Below are 26,659 nucleotides of genomic sequence, written 5' to 3'. Positions count from 1 at the left end.
CTGAATAAGTAGGATATCTGCAAAGGCCTACAATTAATAAAGATATTAAATCAATAAACAAAACCTCCCAGCAGGGAAGCACCCTTGATCTTTTAGCTTCAGCGGATAACTCTTCCAAATGTTTAAAGAAGAACTAATACCAGTGTTTTTCAAGCTTTTCCAAACAAAAATTGAAAATGGAACCTCAAATCATTCTATAAGCCAGAATTATCCTGAAACCAAAATCAAAGATAATTCGAGGAAAAATAAAAGCCACAGAACAACATCCCTTGTGAACCTTGATATTCAAATCTTGAACAAAATAATAAGGAAACAAAATCTGGGGCCAGAGCTGTGGCACAGCGGGTTGTCGCCCTGGCCTGAAGCGCCAGCATCCTATATGGGCACCGGTTCGAGATCCAGCTGCTCCAACTTCTGGTCCAGCTCTCTGCTGTAGCCTGGGAAATCAGTAGAAGATGGCCCAGGTCCTTGGGCCCCTGTGCCCACGTGGGAGACTCAGAGGAGGCTTCTGGCTCCTGGCTTTGGATCAGCACAGCTCCGGCCGTTGCGGCCAATTGGGGAGTGAACCAGCAGATGAAAGACCTCTCTCTCTCCCTTTCTCTCTCTCTCTCTCTCTCTCTGCCTCTCCTCTCTCTGTTTGAAAGGAGTATATACCATGACTAAGTGAGATTCATTCCCACATTGAAAGGATGAGGTTCTTTGTCCTCAGCCAAGGCCTTGCTCACAGATTAAAGGGATCCTTATCTTGACTTCTGTTGTCATGTGAAGATCATGACTGTTCTGAAGTTTATATAACTGGGAGCATAGCATATGCACTCTTTTGAGTTTGACGTCTTTCACTCACTCTTACATTCATGAAATTCATCTATGTGATTAGTATTTTGATGCTGCATTTTAGTCCTCTGTATACCTGAAGCATGATCTATATTGCCATCTACTATTGATGGGAATTTTTTTTCATATTATGGCTATAAAGTGCTGTTTTGGTCATTTTTTATAGGACTGTTAAAATTTGTATTGAACTTTAAAAAATATCTACAAGCCATGTATGAAGTCCCATGGGAATTTTCACAGGCTAATGCCACAAAAGTTTAGCGCTGTGTAGATGAATAAACTGTTTTCAATAGCCAAGAGGTCCCTGCTGTGCATGGCAATTTTTAACAACTGCTGGACATTGTATATGAAAGAAAAATTATAGAGGATGGGATAAAGTCACATTGCGAAAAGGAGACTTTGCTTTGGATCTTATAAACTAGGGAAGTTCACCTTAATCCAATCAGAATTTGAATGAAGAGTTTAAATCTGTGTGAGGCATGATAGGCCCCTTGCAGCACAACCCATAAAATGTTGAACTTTGGTGATCACAACAGAGAGCATGGTGACATTTACCAGAACCTTTCTTCTTGGTTGCTATTGAAACCCCATTTTTTTACTCCTCTGTACTGGGATTTCTGGAAAACCTCTTCAGGGTCACTCATTCTTAATAACAATTTTGTGTTCAACTTCTTTGTGTGTGTGTGTGTGTGTGTGTTCAGCTTCTTAGTTTCTCACTCTGAATCCTTACATTTTAGTAAAAATTGTGTTTGTATTTTTTAAAACAAAACTTAGATAATTTTTTCCTGTTAGATTAATACTGTGTTCCTCTCTTACCTTCCGTTTCTGTGTCATTACATATCACTGCATGCTGGATTTTAAAAATAAAATCTTTTTTTTACTTTATTTCAAAGGCAGGGAGACAGAGACAAAGATAGGAATCTTCCATTCTCTGGTTCACTCCCAAATGCCCACAGCAATCAGGGTTGGGCCAGGCAGAAGCATGGAGCCAAGAGCTCCACCTGAGTCTTCTTCATGGATAGCGCTTGAGCTATCATCTGCTGCCTCCAGGGATGCACATAGTAGGGATCTGTGTCCAAAATAGGGTTTCTGGGACTCCTGCCAGGCATTTCCATATGGGGTGAGGGCATCCCAAGTACTGTCTTAAACATTTTGCCAAACACCCATGCAAGCATACTGAATTTTTTACATTCAAATTTTTTATTTTTTTGTTCTACCTTGTATCCCAGGCTTCTGTGATCTGCCCCACACTGGCAGAGCTAGTAAAGGCCAGGTTCTATATCCATGATTTGATTAGAGAACACAGGTTCCAGTCCGAGTCATTTATGAAGATATTCCTTGACTGTGCAGAAGTCATCGACCTATATTATGTTTTCTGCTTGCATCAGTCCAGGGATTTACCTTGTGACAAGGTAGCACATGCTGTTGGTAGATTTAGCTGTTTAGCACTGCCATCAGCTGCATGCTTGTAAAGTTAGTATGTGATGCTCAGACCCTCGGTTTAGATGTACACCTAGAAAATAACTAAGACGCTGTTTTCTGATAGTGTTAGCCTTCCTGAATACTCTGTTTGAGGTATCATGCTGTCCTGTGATTGCACTGGTTTTACTTTTAAACAATGAAAATATAATTGCTGAAAATTACAGACATGAGTATTTCGAAGTTATAGGGGTGTATTGCATAAAAAAGAAAGTTCATCACCCCTAAAATGTGAACAAGGCATAGGTAAAGTCATTTTCTGAAAGTAAGCCTGCCGTAAGTACTTGGCATTTTGAAGATGTTTGCCCTTTAATATCACCAGTTGATTTTTTTCCATTTGTTTTTCTGAGGTATTTGAAAAATCACAAAGCTACTTACTTATTTATCTAAAAAGCTGAGGAATGGAACCAGAGACAAGACATTTTTCACAGAGGTGCATTCTAGGATGATCACTTAACGAATTCAGTGTTAAAATAGCTGCTCTTACATTTAATCCTTTCTGTTTTCTTTCAGACTTCAACTGCCACAGTAAACGTGGTGGTGACAGATGTTAATGACAATGCCCCAGTGTTCGATCCCTATCTGCCTAGAAATCTGTCTGTGGTGGAAGAAGAAGCCAATGCCTTTGTGGGTCAAGTAAGGGTGAGTGGATTTTACATGTACCTAATGTATACATTTTAAATGCACAAATGTTTTATGTATTAATTATGAAACAAAATGCAGCTACAGTAATCTGTTGAAGGATCATGCCAGTTCCTAGTCTTCTAGATTTTTTTTTATGTTTTGTTATCATATCCTGTACTTTTGGGATTGAATTTATCAAACACATCAACTTATATTTTATGTCACTGTGGAATTTAAATATTGATTAATTGAGACCATTCTTTTCTTTTCTAATGCCAGTATATATCTTAATTTTCTGGAATGAAAATATCACAAAGAAATAATTAGGTATACCAAGAGGTATGGATGTGAACATATATATCTCAAATAGGTGTAGATGTGAATTAACTGGATTATGTCAGTATATCTTTAGCACATGCTTTGTGTCCACTACGTCACACACACCCTTTGTCAAGAACTCTGAGGACTTATGTCTAGGCATGTCGTCCTGGCCTTGAAATATTAGCCATTTTCTGCAGTTTATTTGATGACTTTCCCCTTGATTCTTAAAGCGGAGTCAGCATTTCTTCAGTTGGACTGTAACTGATCACAATATTGCTTATGAACTGGAGGCCGTGGGTGAAGAATTCTTTTGAGGAAGGAATGTGTATTTTGGATCACCTACCACAGATTTGATGTCTGTGTTCTACAGGCCAGGTTGTAATCGTCCTTTAGGAAGGAGGAGTACACCAATGAGGGGATCCCAATCTAGGCTTCAGGTCCCCCTGCTCTCCTATAGAGACCCTGACTTGTGCATAACAGACTTGCTACTGCTTTGAAGTAACCCTTCCCTTTAATTGTGCTACTCCTACAATGAGACAAAGAAGCTGAATGTCAGTCCAATCTTCTTGTGCTGTAGAAGATTTCTTTAAGTTCTTTCATAGAGCTTTTATGACTTTCATATCATGACAGATTTTTTAAAGACAGATTTGTTCAGTTATTTATTTGAAATTTGGGTGGGGAAGATATCTTCATCCAGTGGTACACTCCCCAGATGACCACAATAGCCAAGACAGATCCAAACTGAATCTAGGAGTCAAGAACTCTACCCTGGTCTCCCAGACATAGATGACAAGGTCCCCAAAACTTGGGCCATAATCCACTGCTTTCCCAGGCTCATTAGTGGGAAGCTGGATCAGAAACAGAGCAGCTAGAAGTACACTCCAAAATAGGATGCAGCTATAATGAGAGGCAGCTTTACTTGCTGTGCCACAGTGCCAGTCCTGTGCCTTGAGATTTTGACTACCTGGTTTAAGTCTCACTTTATTCTTATTTTTTGAGAGACAGAGAGGCAAAGAGGGGAAGGGAGGGAAGGAGAGTAAGAGAGAGACTTACAAGCAGACAACAAGCTCTCTCCACTGATTTGTTCCTCAAATCCTCCAATGCCTGCAAAGGCTAGGGCAGGGCTGGGCCAGGCCGAAGCTGGGAGCCATGAACTCAATCCAGGTCTCCTACAGTGCCATCACTGCTGCCTCCCAGAGTCTGCTTGAATAGGTAGCTGAACTTGGGGCTTGAACCCAGGTTCTCCACTATAATGTGCAGGATTCTTGATACCTAAGCAAAACACACAACCCCATCTTTATTTTTTTCCTTCATAATGCTAATGATTCTTACAATAATAGTCAAATCTATAGTTGTTGTCATTGTCACTATCTCTCTAAAATTCTAGAGAGACTGAATAAGGCATGCATCCCTTTATACTGCATTTCTCTGGAGGGGTGGGTCATGGTTATTATGATGTTTAATATACCAGGAGTCTTGATGACAACTGCTTTGCACGTGATCCAATTCTAGAATCGCATCTGAAGGCTCTACCCTTCCTGCGACACCTCTGGTCTTACTGTGGTTTCTCAAAATAGATAGATAGATAGATAGATAGATAGATAGATAGATAGATAGATACTTCAGAAACAGAAGACTTAGATGTAGTAACTTTCTTTAAGATGTTTGGGTAACCCTAATAGAGAGGAAACAAAGAAAAGCAAAGAGGAAAAAGCCAAAAAATGACGTGATATTTTACAAACTGTTACTAACAGGATTAAAGCTTAACCCCAAAGGCATGTTATGGAAAGGTAAAAAGTTGTACATCAGAAGCTTGCTTGCTGAGGATTGATGGAACTGGAAAAGTCATTTACTAAATTCTGAGAGTCCGTAGCTATTGTTGTTGTAGAACAGGTGGAAACTAGTTTTCCCTTCTTGCCCCCAGCATAAATAACAACATTCCTTGTGCAAATTCTGCTATGAAAGCATCAGTGGGGCTGCGTTGTGGTACAGCAAATTAAGATGCTACCTGTGACACGAGTACCCCTTCTGAGCACAGATTAGAAACCTAGCTGCTCCTTTTCCTATCTAGTTCTCTGCTAACGTGTCTGGGAAAATAACGTGTCTGCCACCCACATGGAACACTCGAACAGAGATCCTGGCTCCTGGCTTTAGCCCAGCCCAGCCCTGGCTGTTGTGGCCTTTTGGGGAGTGAACTAGCAAATGCATGATTCTTGGTCTGGCTCTGGTTCTGACTTGGCTCTCTCAGCTCTATAATTCTGCCTCTCAAATAAATAAATAACTCATTTTTTAAAGGGCATCTGTTTACACTATCAGATGGAAATTGGCCAGAGAAAACCAAATGCTCTGGAGGAGGTACATATGGCAGTGACAGTTTCTGTACACCAAGCAAGCTGGGTAGTAAAATCTACAGTGGAAACATGCGCAGAAAACAGAGAAGGTGGTGATTCAGAAGGATGATTACAGTTAAGAGGGAAATTGGATTGCGAGCTATGTAGGCTAACTACATGAGTAGAAGTACAGAGAAATGACAGTGTGGCACATTATAATTATAATAAGACAATGCCATATATAAATCTGTCCCTGTACCATGATGTGGAAGGTTCCAGGGGGACCAATGAAGGGTCTGAGGTGTGATAACATCAGATTTGTATCTTAACGTAGATTACTCCTTAGTAGATAGCAGTGGAGGATTGTAAATCTAGAAAGTGGAAATAGGTGCAAATTGTAACACCTGAAATATTTGATGGTTGAATTAACATGACACTGTCTATGACCATACAACTCTGGACATGCCTGATCTCATCTGAATTAATTTGATAGTGCAACCACAGTGATACTAAATTACATTACAGTTGTCCCTCTATAATATACATTAATAAAATGAAAATGTATTTAATCATATCCATCAAGTAGTCAGATAAAGCAAACAGGTATTAAAACTATATGCAATGTATGATTTTCATTAATTTGTTTATCATTGGAGAGATTACAGTTATACGTAATGCACAACAAATAATGCATAAGTAGACATTAATGTGATGATTAGTTTTTAGTTAGTTTTCTTCTTCCTTTTTATTATGTTTACCAGTTTTCCTGGTGAGCCTTTATCCCTGGAGAAATTATTACATTAACCACATTTCTTCTTTCCTACATGTTAAATTTAATGAGAAATGGTCTCTATAATTTATTTCAGCTTCAAAAATTGAAATAGAGACCTGAGCACTCATAATTTGATAGAGTATAATTGTTCTAGTCTTTAGGCAATAGCATGTTTTCATATAAACTAAAATGATTGAAAAAGTACAAAGGAAGAGGAAAATATCCAAAGCAGACTGCATCCAACCAGCTGGATAGATAGCTTCAGAGACATGGTAATGTTCATAGAATGGAGTCTGGCCTCATCACAGTGCTCTCCTGGTGCTACCTAATGATAATTATATAAATATTAATCTCACTAAATGACTCAGTGCTCCACTTGTAAAATTTAATTTTAATTGCTACCAAAAAAAAAAAAACCATTAAGACACATTTAAAAGCAAGATATGTATGGTTAATTACTGAATTTGAGTTACTGAGTTTTTGTTTATGTTCTAATGACATTTTGGTATGAAGAATACAATATTTCTATTTGAATGCTGAAGAAACTTTTCTTCTCCTTTTTAGAGATAGTGTTGTAGTAATAAAATACACTAAGTAGCACTTTCAAAATAATAATTATAGATAACAAAAATTTTATCCAGAATATTAAAAAATTACTAACAATTACTTATTGTCTATCTTTCTATTCATAAAATTAGTGTACCACATTTAGAGAGGTGTACAACTTATTTGCAGTAGCAGTATGGGAAGTGTGAAGAGATGAATGTAGAATGAAACCTAGTAAACACAGTAAAAATATATCCCAGGTCTAGTGCCAAGTGGCTAAGGCATATTACTTACAAAAATAATGAGAGACATTATAACAACTGGGATGGCCAAAGAGGGTTTAGGGGAGAAACAGATTATCCTCAGTGTTTTTGACACTTTAGTAATGTTCTAGGTTTGAAAATAAAGATACCAGGCAAAATGATGTAATGTAAGATGTAATCCAGTATAGGAGGTAAAATAGATACACAATAATGGAAGTTTTGGAAGAGTTTTAGAAAATCAATTAAAATATGTTGAGTTCAGGTGTGATTGAATTAGCTACTGATACTAAGACGTTTCAGTCTAATATTTTGTTGAGAATCATTTAAATCCTATTTTACAAGAGATAGCATCTAGAAAAACTGCATATCCTGACTGTGAACCACAAATATGCCCATAGTTCATCTTCAGAATCGGTCTCAAATATAAGGGGCCTCAATCTACTTAAGCAGAATTATCTGTGACCCCGATTACCTGGTGGGAGGATACCTGAAGAAGACCCTAAATGTTTGTTTGCACCCATAGACTGACTTGATCTGAAGCCATGGCCTTAGGCCACTATGGGCTCTTTTCAAAAGACCAGGTATCTGCTCCTCTGTGGAATATACAACAGCAGAGCAACGCATAACCTGTGTCAAGAGCATTCATTCCTTAGATAGACTAAATCTACAACAGTGTCTTAAATCTGTGTTTATCTTTCCGTCCACTTGCCTTTAATCCACTTTATGCTGGCCCATGATTTCAAGACTCATAGCACGGAAGGCTCAGACTTGTTATTTTACCCTCCCTCCTGACCTCTTCGACTGCTCACATAAGGTGATGAGAACGCCATTCCCTATTCACTTGGTTCACCCTTGCACCAGAGTTTATGGTTTCATAACTCTAGACCTAGTACCTCAAAAATAAACAGAATTGAACAGGTTGAAACATGGACTTTGGGACCAAACTAGCTGAGTTCAAATCTGACTTACCAAAATGACAATTGTGATACTGGATGCCTAATTGTAGTCTGTCTCAACTTGGGCTTTTTAATTTGAAGAAATGAAGATAAGCAATATTTGTGTTGTATAGTGATTGGAAGTGTTAAATACATGTAAGATATGTGGGATATGACATTGATTTTATTAGCAGTTATACTTATCTTAAATCATTAAATAATTTACAAAACACAGCTAACTATAGTACTATAAAGTATAATGTATTTTACAATACTGTGAACTAAACGCAAGCAAGTATATGTGATTTTTCTGAGTTACAAATGAGTAACACTCTGGCATTTCCTGAAATATTGCCACATAGTGAATGCTTTTATGTACTAACTGTTTGTATCAACTATAAAAATCATTCTCTTCTACAGCATCACTACAAATAAAGCACATTCAGTCTTGAAATGACATTTTTTCAGAATTGTTAACGCAAGTTTAGCCTTTGATCATAGCAAGTTTAAAAAAGCTACATGTAGACGATAAACATAAAAGAGGTACTTCAAAAAGTACACAGAAATCTATATTGTGAAAATATTATGCATATATTTAAAATTGTTTTGCATCAAAATGGATATATATACATATATATCCAAACACTTTTTGAAGTCCTGTGTATTCACAAATACATTTTGTAGAATATTTTAGAAACTTTAAGGAAATTAAAAATATTAGAGATTATAAAAATAGAATTTGTGTTGCAATTGTGGGGGGGGTTGTAAAGATTTACTTATTTTTTTGAAAGGCAGAGTTATAAAGATAGAGAGAGAGAGAGAAATCTTAAATATGCTGGTTCACACTTCAAATAGCCGCAAAAGCCAGGGCTGGGCCAGGCCAAAGCCAGGAGCTTCTTTCAGGTCTCCCACATGGGTGCAGAGGTCCAAGGATCTGGGCCATCCTCTGCTTTCCCAGGTGCCTTTGCATGGAGCTGAACAGCGTGGACACAAACCAGTGCCCATATGTGTCAATGGCTTCTCAGGTGGTAGCTAAACCTGCTATGTCACAGTGCCAGCCCATGATAGTAATTTTCATCATGGTATTTTTTTTTTTTGGTGTGTTTCTCATGTAATAAGTCCAGCTAGTGGAACACTTGGGGCTTGAATTGAAAGAGTCATGTTTTATAGACTGAAAACCATTAATAGTAACAACCATCACATTTCAGAATCTTACTGTGTGCCTTGAACTATACTAGGTGATATTCATAGTGCATGTCTGGTTCTCACATGTTTGTTATCACTGCTACACCGCAGATGCTGATTCTGTGAGAGAAAATGCTTCCTATGATTTCTCATGTATAAGTTAACTAAGCCAGTAAAATTATGCAAACCAAAATGTATCCTTGATGAGCAGCATCTACATCAGCACTAATGGGAACTTCTTAAAAATGCAACGTGCCAGACCATACTCCCCAGACACCGAATCGGAATCTCTGGAGTGGGGACCAGGAATTAGTATTTTAGCAGACTTTGCCATTGATTTTGATTTATGTCACCCTGTGACATATATGTGTGTATGTGTTTGTATTTGTGTGTGAGAGTGAGAAAAGAGAAAAAGAGAGGGAGAATATATTATGGAGAAACAGTTATGAATAAATGTTACATAAATTATACAAATAAGAAAATTTTATGTACTTCTTTAATATTCTTATATAAGGTTAAATAACAAACCCAGCTCTACCCTAAGCTATTTACCTTATGTAACAATAATAAGGGAGTCATAATTATGTCGGCATAATCCCAACAACAGACTGAAGGAGCTACTGGAGAGAATGCAGCCTTGACGTGTGAGTGAGTCAGGACATGGAGTTCTGTGATTAACCCTGCATCTTCAGAAGGAGGGAGTTCCTGCTTGACTCAACAGGATGTCTGTCGTTTCTGTGTTCTCAACTCCTGTCCCAGGGACTCAACCTTGAGTTTGACGTGAGAATTGAGGAGGAGGTGAAAGAACATGCACATCATAAATGCTTGCAATCCAGGGTCACAAAAGATCATCTTTGTAGTTATTTAACAGAATCAAGCATGAGAAAGAGTGAGGTGGTCTTTTTAACTGCAGCACACTTGCGACACTCAGTGTGTCCTTCCGTGAACCTCTGTGTGAATGCCTTTTGTTTGGGAAGTTGGGTGGAGGGATGAGGGTTGGGAGACTTTCAGTTCACATTCAAGGAGCCTAGAGTTCCTGGTAGCATTCACTAGGGCATTCCTGAGAGCTAGAATTGTCCACGTGAACCACTAACTTCTTCATCTCTTTCTCAGAGCAATCCTAGACATAAACAAGTCACAAATGCATCAGAGAAGGAATACTCGGATACAGCACTACATGTTCAGTTTAAGATTCTCAGCAGCATGTACGTAATAGAGGAAGCTGCTTCCCAGAAAACTCCCAGCTAATGCCTGGTAGAAATTCTGATTTCTTTTAGCCCCAGGTATAAAATATATATCCCTGAGTCAACAAAATGTTATTCCCATACTAAAACAAAAACAGGCTGAGTTTATTTAAGCTAAATCACAACAGTATCCCTGACGTGAGAGCTGCATGCTAACATTCAGGTGTAGAGGTACTGATTCAGTTTTAAATCCTTAAAGTAGATTTTAAATCATTGGCAAGCTGTGGTGTTTAGAAGGATGCTTGTAGTGTCTTTTAAAAAATGATGTTTCCTGCAACTACTAATTTGATAGTTCAAAAAATAAATCTGAACCTCAATGGCCTGTCTCTGATTAATGCACTTGTCATCTCTCTGTGTGGGGTTCTAAAAATGAAATGAAGGTAGGGAGTTTTATGGAGTTTTATTTTTTGCAGCCCAGCATGACATTGAACAGTACCTAAAACTATAATACTTCTTTTTTTAAGTGGACCACAAGTGGGAATTTTATGAGTTCTCTTGTCAAGTCAAACAATATAATGCAAACACTGTATTCGATCAGAAAAAGAAGCAAAGCTCACACAATTTGAAAAATAGCTGATGTCTATTTTAAAGCTGCTACTCAGAAGCACTTATAATGGGTGTTATCTATTCTTTGGTAGGATTTCTGAAACCTTATCTTTCAGATATTCAATTAGCAATTCATAAATGGATGTTATTTTACAATAGCTATGTAGGGCTTTCAGCAATTTTCATGCCTACCACCGGCTATTAAGATAAATACCTGTGCATACATTTGTGTTTGAATTTATGTATGAATGTTCATAGTTTACAATCCCAGACATACATTGAATTAGATGTCTGCCCTCAACCCCCTAGTCACCAATTGTCTCTTTATTGCAAAATGTAATCTTTCTTTCAGTCACTTCACTACTCTGAAATTAATCTCTGTGTGTGTATGTGTGTGTGTGTCCTTCTTGGTTTTCTACTCCCTGCTTACTCCTGGTCTTTATGTTTAAGCATGTGTAAATCTTTCTGCCTTCACCATTTGTTTACATCTTACACTCTGGGTTCTAAGAGAATCTTCTAAACTGCTCTTCTGACTGCATTTTCCTTTTGGGAAATCCCACTTACAGCAAAACCCACAGCTTTAATTACTTTGAGATGCTGGTGTCTCCCACAGCTCTGTCTTTAGCCCCTTCTGTTCTTTGAAGCCATAGCCTCAGATAGGAATTTATCTGTAAAACAGACCCCCTGAGTGTCCTGCAGGCATCCCAATTTCAGCACTGTTAAGACTGAATCCCTATTTTCACCTTCTGTAGTAAGAGTTCCTTTTCTAGAATTCTGCACCACAGGAAATCATCCCACAAGATAAGTGGGGAAGAGACACCCAAGTCCTCTCTGTCTCCTTCACCCTCCATGGACGATCAATAACTAATATCATAATTATTGCAAAGTGCTCTTGCATCGCCTCCTTCCTTCTCCTAACAACTTTTCATTGTCTCTCATTTGCATCATTGTTGTGTCCTGTTACTCTGCTATCCTGACACTTGTCTTGAAGTCTCATAGTTCTCAATGAAAGCTCCAGAAGGATGTGTCCCTTTCAGAGCACATTCTTCTTCCTCATTCACTGAAGAAGATGCCCCTCCCACCGGCCTTGAAGTGCTCTGACAGCTCTACCTTTAGCCTCACTGCGACACTATGTATATTGACCTCAGAAACCTCACTACGTAGCACAGTGGTTAGCTCTTAGATGATACTAAATGAAGCTAAATTTAATGAACTAAAATGTTCTAAAAGTAAAATTCATGCTGAAGAGTAAAAAATGTATAGAAGAGAGGAGATAGAATATATGTGAATATCTAAACCACACATTTGACATTACTCACAAACATATTTCAAATAATAAGTTGTCTTGGGGACTGGCATCCCGGCACAGCAGGGTTAGGTCACCGTCTGCAATCCTGGCATCCCATATCAGAGTTACAGTTTGAGTCCTAGCTGCTCTGCTGCCCTCCAGCCCCCTTCTCATCTAGCTGAGAAAGTAGCATATGGTAGCCCAAGTTCTTGGGCCCTTGTTCCCCACATGGGAGACTTGAATGGAGTTCCAGGATTCTAGCTTCAGCCAGGGCTTTGTGGCCATTGGAAGAGTTATCCAGTGAAAGGAAGATATAATCTTACTCTCTTTGTCTCTTGCTCTCTGTAACTCTGCCCTTCAAATAGATAAATATTGCTTAGTGTGTTATCTTGGTAAATAGAGGGAAAGTTTGATATTGTATATTTACCTACTTTTAGACCAAAATAGTACACATGGAATCAACTCAAAAAGCAGTGTTAATGAGAAATGTTAATGAAAAAAAATTAGCTTTGGTACAGGACAAAATATTATGTGCCATGCATGGGACAAAACAAGAGTGATGAAGGATTTTCCCAAGTGGAAAGATTACATGGAGAAAAAGCAAAACAGAACAATGTTGCCATCTTGTTTGGACATGTATTTGGAACTGTGTTTTCCATTTACTTATTTAAAGCATATGCCCTGCTTAAATTATTTACTATGTACCATAGGGAAAAATGCTGAATAATTTTGCCTCACAAACTCTTGCTCCACTCAACTGTCTAACTTTTTAAAGTTAAGTGGTACAATTTCTTTTTCCCCAAAATATTTATTTATTTTTTATTTATTTGAAAATCAGAGCCACGGAGAAGAGGAGAGATGGAGAGATCTTCCATCCAATGGTTCACTCCCCAAATGGCTCTAGTGGCCCAGCCTGAGCCAGGCAGAGGCAAGGAACCCAGACCTTCTTCTGGGTCTCCCATGTTGGGTGTAGGGCCCACGCACCTGGGCCATCTTGTGATGCTTTCCACAGTACATAAGCAGGGAACTGGATTGGAAGTGGAGCAGGGGCCGGCACTGTGCCATAGCAGGAAAAGCCACAGCCTGTGGTTCAAGTCCTGGCTGTTCCACTTCCAATCCAGCTTTCTGCCAATGTGCCTGGGAAAGTAGTGGAAGATGGCCCAAGTCCTTGGGCCCTGGCACTGTCGTGGGAGAACCAGAGGATGCTCTTGGCTTCAGATCAACCAAGCTCGGGCTGTTGTGGCCATTTGGAGAGAGAACCAGCAGTTGGAAGACCTCTCTTTCTGTCTCTCCCCCCACCTCTGGCTTTCAAATAAATAAATAAATCTTAAAAAATAAACAAAGGAAGTGGAGCAGCCAGGTGCACATATGGGATGCTGGCTTGCGGAGGCTTAACCTAAGCCTCAATGCCAGCCCCTGTCTGTACCTTTAATGTGACGTTATTTATGAAATCCTGCTTTATACAAATTGTACTTCTGATTTATAGGCTAATGAAAATGTATGACATTCACTTTAATTTGATTCTGTTCTCCTTCTCTACACATGTTGTAGCTCACTACAATTACGTAAACTGATTTTGTTGCCTAACTGAGGAAGATACATGGCAATCAGCTTTCTGTTTTACATAGGAAGGATTCCAACTATTTCTGAAGCATTTTATTATGACCAACTGTGTTGGCAGGTGTCTGACCTAATGGTTAAATGACACTTGGGTTACACACACCACATATTAGAGTACCCGAGTTCTAGTAAGGGCTCTTCATCCAATACAGCTTGCTGATAATAGGTACATTGGGAAGCAGCAGTAATGGCTCAAGTTGAAGTGTCTCTGCACCAACATGGAAGCCCTGAATTGAGTTCCATCCTGTGACTTTTACGTGGTTCCCACTCAGTCACTGGGGGCATTTTAAGAGTGAGCCAGCAAATAGGAGATCACTTTCTGTCTCATTGCCTCTCACATAAAGAAATATTTAAAAAAAATAAAAATACTAATTATTGTTCTTTATACTTTAAGAAAAATGGGTAATGTAGAGCAAATAATTTAAATATGAATGTACCAGACTAGCATTATGGCACAGTGGGTTAAAGCACTGTGTGCGACACCAGCATCCCATGTGGGTGCTGTTCATGTCCTTGCTGCTCCAATTCCAATTCAGATCGCCGGAAAAGCAGAGGATGGCCCAAGTGTTTGGGGCCCTGCAACCATGTGGGAGACCTGGAAAAAGCTCCTGGCTTCAGCGTGGCCTATTCCTAGCTATTGTGACCATTTGAGGAGTGAAACAGTAGATAGAAGACCTCTCTCTATCTTTCTCTCCTTCTCTTTCTCTGTAACCCTGCCTTTCAAATAAATAAATACATACATTTACCTTTTAAAAAGGAATGTGCAGTTTAGTGAACTATAGAGTAAATGGACGTGTAAGCACAGCCCTGTGTGTGGTGCATCATTGGGAAGCCCTCCTATATGCATATTCCCTGGCAATGTCATTCTATCAACCCACTCTGCAGTTAATGACTATTCTAGTTTCTTGTTTTAAATTAAACAGCCAGTGAAGCACCCATATACAATATTGTCCAGTTTTGTCCAGTTTTTTTTCAGATACAAATAAAAAGAATTATAGAGTATGTATACGTGAGTCTGCTTTCTTTTATCTATTTTATCTTCTCTGTTTACTCATAGTATTTGTCCCATGTGACTATGTCAGAACTCATTTTAACATTTTACTAGCAATGAGTATTGCTTGAGGATGTTATCAATGTTGCTTTGAGTAATCATACATCCTCTTTCTTGGTGTACAGGAGCTTTATCTATTATGAATATGTGTATATTTAGTCTTATTGCAAATGCCAACTGTTTTCTATACTAAACATGCAGGAATTGTATATGAGAGTTAGTTGTGGCCTCCATCTGTATTCTTGATGCCTCTGCCTTTCTAATTTGAACCAACTTGGTATGGTTTTAAAGGAGTCACATTGTGGCCTTGATTAGCCTTTCCCTAATGAGATTAAGCATCTTTTCATATGCTATTTATTATTTTGAATTTCCTCTTGGTAAAATGCCTGTTTATGTCTCTTATTCATTTATCCAGTGGGTTGCCATTGACTTTTTTTAAATATTCCCTTCCTCTATAGAAATTCATTATATATCCTAAATATGGGTCCCTCACTATTATCTAAGCTTCAAAAATGTTCATTAATCCTGGGGTTAGCATTTCACTTCCTTTAAATTTTAATTTAATGTAAATGTTAAGATTTACAAATGTTGGCCAGCGCCGTGGCTCAACAGGCTAATCCTCCGCCTAGTGGCGCCAGCACACCGGATTCTAGTCCCAGTCGGGGCACCGGATTCTGTCCTGGTTGCCCCTCTTCCAGGCCAGCTCTCTGCTGTGGCCCGGGAGTGCAGTGGAGGATGGCTCAAGTGCTCGGGCCCCGCACCCCATGGGAGACCAGGAGAAGCACCTGGCTCCTGCCTTGGGATCAGCGCGGTGCGCCGGCTGCGGTGGCTGTTGCAGGGTGAACCAACGGCAAAGGAAGACCTTTCTCTCTGTCTCTCTCTCTCACTGTCCACTCTGCCTGTCAAAAAAAAAAAAAAAGAAAAAAAAAAGAAAAAAAGATTTACAAATGCCTCCATCATCTTTTGCTGTTACTACTTTTTTTAGTGTTGGCAAGAAATATCTTAGTACCCTCAGGTCATAAAGATATTCTTACATATTATTTTGAGAAGCTTTATTGTTTTGTTATTTTTAATAGGTCTGTCATCTGAAATTGATTTTGGTATACAGAGGTAGGAATTCACTTTGATTTTCTTTTGTATGAATACCTATTGACTTAACAGACCCTCTTTCACCCCACTGCTTCACGGTTTATTAGTATAATAATGCATTTGTGTTGGGTTTGGTTTGAGGTCTTCTGTTTAATTGGTTGAATAGTCTACCCTTGAACCAGTAGCACACACCTAAATTTGAGTGATTTTATAATAGATAAGTCTTTGTATCTGACAGAGCACACTCTCCCACCTTTGTCTTCAAAATAATTTTTTATAATTGGATCTTTCCTAATTGCATTGTCATAAAAATATATTTCTGTACCTGTGATTTATTGGCACAAAGAGTCAAAAATGATCACCAGTCAGTCATAAGTAAAGGTTTAGTAGAAACCTTACCGTGTCACTTTAGTGGAGTTATCGCCCCTGTCCTCAGAAAACCAATACCTTTGAGGCAGCCGTGTCTAAATTTTCAAGAAAGGGACACATGCATTTCTGAAGTGGACAGTCGGAAGGACAATGAGAGAAGCCACTCCAGCCTTGAGATGCTGATTGTCATTCCCATTTGTTCTGCCTATCCAGGACAATGTCTCCTGCAATAATCACTGTGCTCAAATTGTTACTTTTAGCTGTTTCTTTGAGAGGCTACTCCAGTGTTCCACTAGGCTATCAATGCTGGATGATGCTACACAGCAGGGCCAATAGATCCAGTGGTCCTGTGCAAGTGATTGCACCTCCTTTCCCAAACCGATGTATGTTGTATCTAATAGACAGTAAGTCAAATATTTAGTTCCCTCAGATATTAATATTGGCCACAGCATTGTAGAAAAGGAAAAAGCAACCATACTTAGAATATATATGGGGCCGGCTCTGTGGCTCACTTGGTTAACCCTCTGCCTGTGGTGCCAGCATCCCACATGGGTGCTGGGTTCTAGCTCTGGTTGCTCCTCTTCCAGTCCAGCTCTCTGCTGTGGCCTGGAAAGGCAATGGAGGATGGTCCAAGTGCTGGGGCCCCTGCACCCGCATGGGAGACTAGGAGGAGGTACCTGGCTTTGGATCATCACAGCACCGGCCATAGCAGCCACTTGGGGAGTGAACCAATGGAAGGAAGACCTTTCTGTCTGTCTCTTTCTCACTGTCTATAACTCTACCTGTCAAATAAATAAAAAATAAATAAAAAGAATATATATGGGTTACAGTAAGGAGGAGCCTTTAGTTCACCTGATTTGGATGTTTTGAAGTTATATAAATCAATCAATACCCTCGTTAGCTGCTGTTGTATCTTGACTTCAACAATACCATTGTTAATTAAGCTTCCTGACAGATCCCTATACTTCACAGCTGCTTAGCTGCCATTCATTCCTTGTTGTATTGTGGCACGTTTGATCAGGCTGCCTCTGATGCTTAGTATTTTAATTCTGCCATCACATTTACACCAAAGAACACAATTCCATAGCAACATTCATGATACTCTTTGTCCAGAAAGAAGAGCCACTGCTAAACTTCTTGATGATATCAGTGAACCTCTATTTGTATCATTCTGTGTTTTCTTGAAGTAGGGAGTGTTATCCCAGTCCTTCTGGGGAATAGAAGTTCACTGATGGTTGTTCTGGTATTACATAATAAACTTGCACAAAATATGCTATTCTCTGTCTTTAGCACCTTCTTCAAATCTCTGTCAAGACAGTTCCAAAATATACACTCTATTTAATTACATGCCTTTGTTTTTCACAACCTTCAGGGAATAACCCAGCAATGTCATAGAATCAGCCCCGAGGTGTCCTTGCCACAATCATGAGAAACTAAATTCTAATTGATAAGCTATTTCTTCCTTAGGCTTATATTTAACTTCCTCCAACAGCTTGAGTACAGTCAAGTTCCATTCTCAGTTATTTTCTCCTAGATCTTTTGTGCTGTTCTTTTTTGTGAACAACTCCTTTCTTCCCATAGCAGGGACGGTTGGAGTATGCTGCAACTTGCTGTTGGTTATTAGTACAGAAGCGAAGCAGGAAGCCAGGTATTGAGGGCACACATCATTCTATAAGACATCTACTTCGAGTGAAGTCATTGCATAATCTCCAGGCAAGAGGAGAGTGTGTCCCTCTGATAATAAAGAAAGGGTAAATTTTCCATCTAGATATTCCAGAGAATTGGGATATTTAGGGTTTTAAAATACCTCCAATCAGATCTATCCCCATTCCCAATCAACACTGAGTTGGCATTAAGAGACATTTCAGTGTTGTGAGCATATATTTCTTTGTAATTATGTCCTGTGGGTGATTTTGAGTACAGTCTAGTCTCAGTTGCAAGTTCAAGTCATCTTCAAAATATGTATCTGTTTTAAAACCAGAGTGACAGAGGAAATAAAAAGGGAGAGGGAAACAGAGAGGGAGAAGGAGATAGTGGAGGAGAAGAAGAGAGAGTGAGAGAGAGAGAGTGTGAGTGAGCACGCGAGCACCTGGCTGGGCCAGACTGGAATCAAATCCAGGAACTCCATCCAGCTCTCATATGTGAATGGAAGAAACTCAGGTTCTTGAGCCATCATCTTCTGCTTCCCAGGTGCATTAGAAGAGTTAAAGTAGAAACAGAGTAGCCGGGACGCAAACTGCAACTCCAGTGTGAGATGTGGGCATCCCCAGTAGCAATTTAACTCGCTGCACCACATCACCCTCCTCAGCTGCATAATTTTTTATAAATTAATGTTTGCCTATAAATCTCACATTATAGAGATATGACAAGTACTCCTCACCTATCTCAAACTGCAGTCATTTCTTTCCTAGATTTTGCTAATAGGTTTGTCTCCTTGTGACCAATCCCTTCTCTTAGTAGTGCAAGAGTGTTATTTTTAAAATTTAGATTAAGCCACACCATTGCCATGCTCTTGTCTTTCATTGTATTCTCATCATACTGGAACAGAATGCAGACTCCTCCCTGTGGTCTATGTCTCCACCTGACTTGGCTCCTCCCTCTCTCTCAGCAGCATCTCCATCACTCCTCCACATTCACTCTGGGCTTGTTGCTTTTCCCAAACGCAGCTACTCCTACTAGCTACAGTTGGACTTTGTGTTTTGTTGTTACCTCTGCCAGAACACACTAATTCTCTATTTTTCTTCTTCTTTATTCAAAAAGATATCTGTACCAGATTGCCTCCCTTGATTATCCCATTTCAATAACATCTCAATGTCTCCCCAGAACTGAGAAACACTTTGCTCTTTTATCATTGCCTGCAAGTACAATATATATTCATGTATCTCTTTGTCTCTCCCAGTAGAATATTGGAAAGTAAGACAAGTGAAGGTAGGGGATTTACTGTGTTCGTGTTGTAACTTCAGCATGATTTCAAGGTGACTGACCTAAAGTAAGACACATGTAATTTTTCAGTATGGAATTAATAGATTAATGAATGAATGAAGGTTAGAAAGTTACAACACAAGATGTAATAAAATGTTATCAAATATTTTAATAAGCATAAGTTCATAAGATGAGAAAACCATGAAACACATTAATAAATGCAATTATTAAAGTTTTTAGAGTTCTGTATACGTCTAAATATGGTATAGAGTTAACATTTGGAAACTGAGATCCTCTAACCAATATTTCAATCTTTTTCAAATCTTCCTCACTGTATTTCTTAAATTTCCTCTAAAAATTACAGTTATAACATTAATAGGCCAACTCTGACATGTCAGTGCCTGTCTCATTTCCAGTGTGAGACTTCAGGAAAAATTTCAAGAATCGTCACAGCGGGAGAATATTACTCATTTCCAGAGGTCATATATGATGTCTTAGACTACCTGCATTCTTTCTGAAGAAAGAGTTGCTTAATGACTTTTTCCTTCTCTTTACTAAATGTGTATTGTTTGAATTAAAAAAAAAATCATTAAATTCCTACTTGATGAATTTCTGGTTTTTAAAGGTTTATTTATTTGAGAGACACAGTTACGAACAGAGATAAGGAGAGACAGAGAGATCTTCCATCTGCTGTTTTACTTCCCAAATGGCCAAAACAGCTGGAGCTGGGGTAACCCAAAGCCAGGAACCAGGAACCTCCTTTGGGTCTCCCATGTGGGTTCGGGGGCCCAAATCCTTGAGCCATCTTCCACTGTTTTCCCAGGCCATTAGCAGAGAGCTGGATTGGAAATGGAGCAGCTGTGACTAGAACTGGCGCCTTTATGGGATACCAGCACTACAGGTGAAGGCTTATTTTACTAACCCACAGCATCAGCCCCAGTTCATAGTATCTTAATCTACCTTTTTCAAATAAATTTCTACTGCTTTATCAAATCACAGATTGCTTTGAGAAGAGATATTTCAAGATTTTTGTTCCCTCTCACACTGACCTAACACCACTAAAAAGGATTATCACTTAGAGATTCAGTTTTCTGACAAATAGATTTCAGATTGACTTTAAAGGCACATCAATGAATGGCCATTTCTGAACATAAATGATATATTTCACACATATAACATATGAAAGTACACATATAGTGTTTTTATACATATATATGTGTGTGTATGTATATATAATATATATATGTATATATGGGTAGGGATTACTGGTTGTCTTGATGTATAAATATATTGAGTGGAACTCTAAAATTTCTGGTTGAAGTTGGTCCATAAGAGGAAGTTAGAGTCTCCTGTGTTTCTTCAAAGTTCCTGCTTAAAGATCCTGATTACTACATAATCCTCACAGCCATCAGTATTTGCTGTGATAGTGCTGCATAAGAAGCAACATTAAAATCTTAGTGTACACAGAAGGAATGTTAATTTCTCTAATTTATGAGTCTGGTAGTAGAAAGGGTTCCAGTAGTGTTTTGTTGAGCTTAACTGGACAAGTTTTACTAAATATATTTGCAAACACTGTTCATGAGACCATCTGCTGTTCTAAGCAGGTTAGAAGAAGAAAGAAGTATTCAAGAAATACACTCAGCTTTTTTTTTTCTTTTTTAAAAATTTATTTATTTATTTATTTGAAAATCAGAGTTACACAGAGAGAGGAGAGGCAGAGAGAGAGGGGTCTTCCATCCGATGTTTCACTCCCCAATTGGCCGCAATGGCCAGAGCTGTGCCAATCCAAACCCAGGAGCCAAGAGCTTCTTCTGCATCTCCCATGCAGGTGCAGGAGCCCAAGGACTTGGATCATCTTCTACTGCTTTCCCAGGCCATAGCAGACAGCTGGATAGGAAGTAGAGCAGCTAGGTCTTGAACCGGTGTCCATATGAGATGCTGGCGCTTCAGGCCAGGGCGTTAACCCACTGCACCACATCGCCAGCCCCCAATCAACTTCTTAAAGCTGTACCATCCAAAGTGACCACTGCAGCTGAGGGTATGGTCAAGTAGGGTCAGCAACATTGCAGGCAGAACTGTAAATTTCTTGTTAGAGATGCCACCTGCCTTTACCTGGCCAGCTCTCCTCCCAGGCCAGCCAAGTCATGAAAGTCAACAGAGTGCCTTCCCCTAGGAGGTTCACACCTCCCTTAGCATGTACCCCATGTGAAGAGATAGATAGGTCTGGGCCTCTTAACTTACAAGGCCTAAAGCCCAGCAGATTATTATCAAGCCCCTTCTGTGAGGTTCTATTTGCCTCTCAGTCAGAAAACTTAATTGTAGCTTAGACAGCACCTTTCTTAGCTCCTCTAATAATGACTCTGTCCTTTGTTCTAGACCCTGTCTAGCGCAATTGGGCCTCATTCCTTTGTAATCATAACCTCTACTCTACCACCAATGGCCCTACTCCCAACCTGTGTGTACTGATGGTCCTCTTCCCCACTTAATGCTGTATAATTGTTCAAACCTGGTAAATGCCACTCTTAGGATCATTGGTTACTATCCTCACCCTGTCTTTTATGACCTTGTCTAAATATGATCAGAGTCGGCAAACTTGGAAGGCTTCCATAGCCTTGGCAACTCATGACGACAGCCTAGGGTGGTTACTGGCGCCATAAACTAGAGTGTCAATTTGTTGGGTCAACAACAGGAGCCACTGTGCACTTGCTCCTCATGTGGGATCTCTGTCCTTAATGTGCTGTACATTTTGATTTAATGCTATAACTAGTACTCAAACAGTATGTTTCACTTTGTGTTTCTATGTGGGTGCAAACTGTTGAAATCTTTATACTAAATTGATCTTCTGTATATAAAGAGAATTGAAAAGGAATCTTGATGCAAATGGAAGGGGAGAGGGAGCGGGAGAGGGGAGGGTTGCGGGTGGGAGGGAAGGTATGGGAGGGGGAAGCCATTGTAATCCATAAGCTGTACACTGGAAATTTATATCCATTAAATAAAAGTTAAAAAAAAAAAGCTGTACCATCTTTTCTAAAGATTTTCTATCCCCTGTTAGCATTTATCTCGCAGGATTCCTTTTGGACCACCTTCTTGGCTATTCTTAATCTCTCTATCCTCTTCTTCCTCAAAATGATAAACAAAACAAAACAAAAAATAGGTTTTTGTTTAGCTATAAAACAGCTTAACATTATTTTTGTCTAGACTTTCCATACCTTCTGTTCCTCAATTTTATACCAAACAGTAATTTATCAATGTATTTTTCACAGAGAAGAAGGTTGATTTTGCCATTCTAGTATCTGTTGTTAAAAATGTTTTTTTTTTTAAATCGTCTATATGTTAGATGCTCCTTTACTAGGTCAATGGAGATTTCGACACATTTTGAAGTCTATTATTGTAAAATGATTATGGATGTTTTACTACTATAAAATATGCTTTGTTACTTGAACCCACTATCTATTTGTGTTGTGTATCACAATTGACAAGATCCTTAAAATAAGAATGTGCATCAATAAATGAATATTAGTATATTTTTCTTACAGTGCCACAAGGAAAGTTGCACCAATACTACGGCACCATTTTATGGATAAAGTAACAGTGGACCAAAAAATTTGGTGACTTGACCATTTTCACATGCCTATTAATTCAGCTTCTACTTCGACTTGGTTGTTCTTACTCCCAAAGCCAATTATATTTTTCCACCACACTGCACTGCCTATATTGAACATGTCCTTATCTCTTCCTTTTGAGTTGGGAAGTAAAGAAAAACCATTATGAGTAAAAAAAAAAAATCTTAAACTAAACATTTGTACCCTTAAGCTGAATAAATATGTATAAGGTTACTTAAATTTATTTTTATGCTTATTATGAATGGTACACATGAATTAATCATGTTTCACAGCAGTCTTTCTAGAGAAAAAAAGTTGAATCTTGAAAAGTCACTTTAATAGTTTGTGTCAGCAACTAATGATGAAATTAAGGCAGCTCTTAATATTTCCATTCTTGGCAGTGTATATACTTCAAGAAGTTAGGGAAAACATACCATTAAAAGATTTTATTTTGGAGCCAAAAACTTTAAAATATATACAGTTTATTCTTAACACTCACTTTCATCAGACTTTATGAAGATCTCTCATATGCATATATTTCATATGTTTTACACCTAAATGGGAGGGAGAAAAGGAGGAGAGAGACAGACAGACAGATAGAGAATCTTCTACTCATTAGAATGTTTAGGGCATGGACAGGCCAAAGCCAGGAGCCAGGAGCTTCATCCAGGTCTCCCACATGGGTGAAAGGAAGCCAAGCATATAAACCACCTTCATCTGCTTTTCCCAGGCACATTAGCAGGGAGCTGGCTTGGAAGTGAAGCAGCTGGGACATGAACTAGCACCCATTTGGGATGTTAGTGTTGCAGACAACAGCTTTATGCATTGTACTACAACGACAATCAGGTTGTTTTTACATATGTCTGATTTTATTATTTTCCACAGAAATCTTTTATTTAAGGTATACAAATGTCATGCATTTCATAAATACAACTTTAAGAATGTAGTGATTCTTCCCACCATACCCACCCTGCCACCCCCACTCTTACCCTTTCTCCTCCCTCTTCTACTCCCATTCTTTGTTTTTTTCTAAGATCTATTTTCAAGTAACTTTATACACAGAAGATTAACTCTATACTAATTAAAGAGTTCAACAAATAACATTTAAAAAATGTTCCACAACAGTTTTTTGATTTCTCTTTTGATTTCTTCTATGATCTGTTCATTCAGGAGCATTTTGTTCAGTTTCCATGTGTTTGCATATGTTCTAGAGATTCTTGAGTTTTTGATTTCCAGCTTTATTCCATTGTGGCCACAGAAGATGCATGATACGATTTCAATTTTTTTTTTTTTTTAATTTGCTGAGACTTGCTTTATGGCCTAGCCTGCGGTCAATCCTAGAGAAATTTCCATGTATGGTGAGAAGAATTTGTATTCTTCAACTATAGGATAAAAAATTCTGTAGATATCCATTAGGTAAATTTGATCTATAATGTTGATTGACTGTTGTTTCCTTGCCAATTTTCTGTCTAGTTAATCTGTCCATTGCTGAAAATGAGATCTTGAAGTCCCGCATTACAATTGTAGGAGAGTCTATGTTTCTCTTTAGGTCTATTAAAATTTTTTTTAAATAGCCAAGTGCCCTGTAATTTGTTGTATATACATTTATTATAGTCACAGCTTGCTGTTGAATTGATCCCTTAATCATTGCATAGTGACCTTCTTTGTCTTTTTAGCAGTTTTTGTATTAAAGTCTATTTTATCTGATGTTAGAATGGCTACAGCAGCTTTCTGGTTTCTGTTAGCATGGAATATCTTTTTCCATCCTTTCACTTTCAGTCTTTGGATGTCTTTGTTGGTAAGATGTGTTTCTTATAGGCATAAAATTTAATTATCTTTTACAAACTGTGTATTCTTTTGTGTGTATTTGTGTATGTATGTATGTATATATACACAAGTGTGTGTATATATATGATTACATACAATCTACACAATGCATGTGACGTGCAAACAATGCAATTGAAATATGCAACTGTATCTGTATATAATATATAACAAAATAATATATAATTCTATTTTGTAGTATATATATGTAAAATTTTGAAGTATTCAGTTAACATTTGGTTTCAATCATATTTTAGTAGAAAAAACTAAGGCTTATGTACTAAAATGTTATATATCTAACTTTTACCTATCAGACTTGCTATAGTTCCTTGATTATATTTTGCATCAAGGTTATATCATTGTAATTTCAGCATTCTATAAATATGGAGAGTATTCAAAAATTTCATGGAAATGTGTATTATGAAAAGAATGCCTGGATTTTCAAAACTTTGCACCAAAGTAAACATACTTTAATTTCATTTTCAAGAATATTTTGAAGAGAGCTCAAGTTGCAACTAAAATAAATTATAAATGCATCAAATTCTGAAAGTAGAAATCATCATAAAATATATCCTTTTGATCAGCTATAGAATTTTAAGAATAAAGTGAATGAACTCAAATCTTATACATTCTGTGTCCATTAGAAGCTTTTGTTAAGTCTTCATGGCATACTGTTTGGTAGACTGCCTTAGTCTTTTCTAGCTACTAGAATGGAATACCTGCTAGTTGTCCAATTCCAAAGCTACCGTTGCATTTTCAGATGGACTCAAAGTAATGATCCTATCCTCATGTAAATTTTATGTATCAAGTTTTTTCATTAAGATAGCAAAGTTTTTTATGCAGAGTGATTTTATAAAGAAAAGGGATTTATTTTTGGCTTACAGTTCTGCAGGTAAAAAGCCTAGTAGATTCATATGGTGATGGCCTTCTTGCTGATAAGAACCACCTTGAGGTGGCTCAAAGTCAGCCAGGGTGTGTGTCTGTGCATCTTTGTCTCTATCCCTCTTCTTATGTCAGTCCACCAGGATCCACTCGTGGGTCTCTACCCTTACAACATTTTCTAGTCCTAATCTCTTCTGAAAGGTTCTACTTCTAAATTCTATAGTGAGATTAATTTTCCACCCTCTTAATATCTCAAAATATAGATTTTTTTTTTTTAGAATTTATTCATTGATTTGAGAATCAGAGTTAGAGAGAGAAAGAGGGAGAGAAAGAGGAATAGAAAGGGATCTTCCGTCCAGTGGTTCACTCCCCAGATGGCTGCAAAGGCCACTGCTGGATCAGGCCAAAGCCAAGAGCCAGAAGTTTCATCTGGGTCTCCAACGTAGGTGGGAAAGGCCATCTTCTGCTGCTTTCCTGGGCCATTAGCAGGGAGCTGAAAGGAAAGAGGAGCAGTTGGGAGATGAACTGGTGGTTCTCATATGGAATGCCAGCATTGCAGGCTGGCTGCTGTACCTCTAATACTCTAATGCAGGCTCTGGACTAAGTCTGAACACATGAAGCCTTAGCCTGTATCCAAACCATAGCAGATACCTAACTTTATCTTTTAATCTAGTTATATGAAATTACATGGAAGTAATAACATTTATGTTTTGTATGCTGGTTAATAAATGATTATGTTGCTATAACTCATATCTATTAAGGAATATCTGATTTTTCTTATATATCTATCTTTACCAATCTTTATTGACTTAATACTTTTAAATAGAAAAAAAGTCTTTTTTGCACAGAATCTCTAACCACATATTGATATTGTGAGTATAAGGTCATTTTTATAAAAAAAATTTTAAAATATATTTTTATATAATAAAAATA

At 38.2% G+C, this 26,659-nt stretch overlaps 1 protein-coding gene across 15 annotated transcripts in view; it reads left to right on the top strand.

The window, feature by feature from the left end:
- Nucleotides 1-26,659, top strand: part of PCDH15 (protocadherin related 15) — a 725,080-nt gene that overhangs the window by 453,566 nt on the left and 244,855 nt on the right. For all 15 annotated transcript variants that reach the window (XM_062215103.1, XM_062215102.1, XM_062215101.1 and 12 more), the window contains one exon: nucleotides 2,827-2,955. In XM_062215103.1, coding sequence (XP_062071087.1) covers nucleotides 2,827-2,955 — 129 coding nt within the window. The remainder of the gene's footprint in view (nucleotides 1-2,826; nucleotides 2,956-26,659) is intronic.

The sequence above is a fragment of the Lepus europaeus genome, chromosome 17 (genome assembly GCF_033115175.1).
Source record: "Lepus europaeus isolate LE1 chromosome 17, mLepTim1.pri, whole genome shotgun sequence".
NCBI classification, from domain to species: Eukaryota; Metazoa; Chordata; class Mammalia; order Lagomorpha; family Leporidae; genus Lepus; species Lepus europaeus.
Note: the sequence above shows the minus strand (reverse complement) of the source record. Positions and strands in the feature narration are given on the sequence as shown.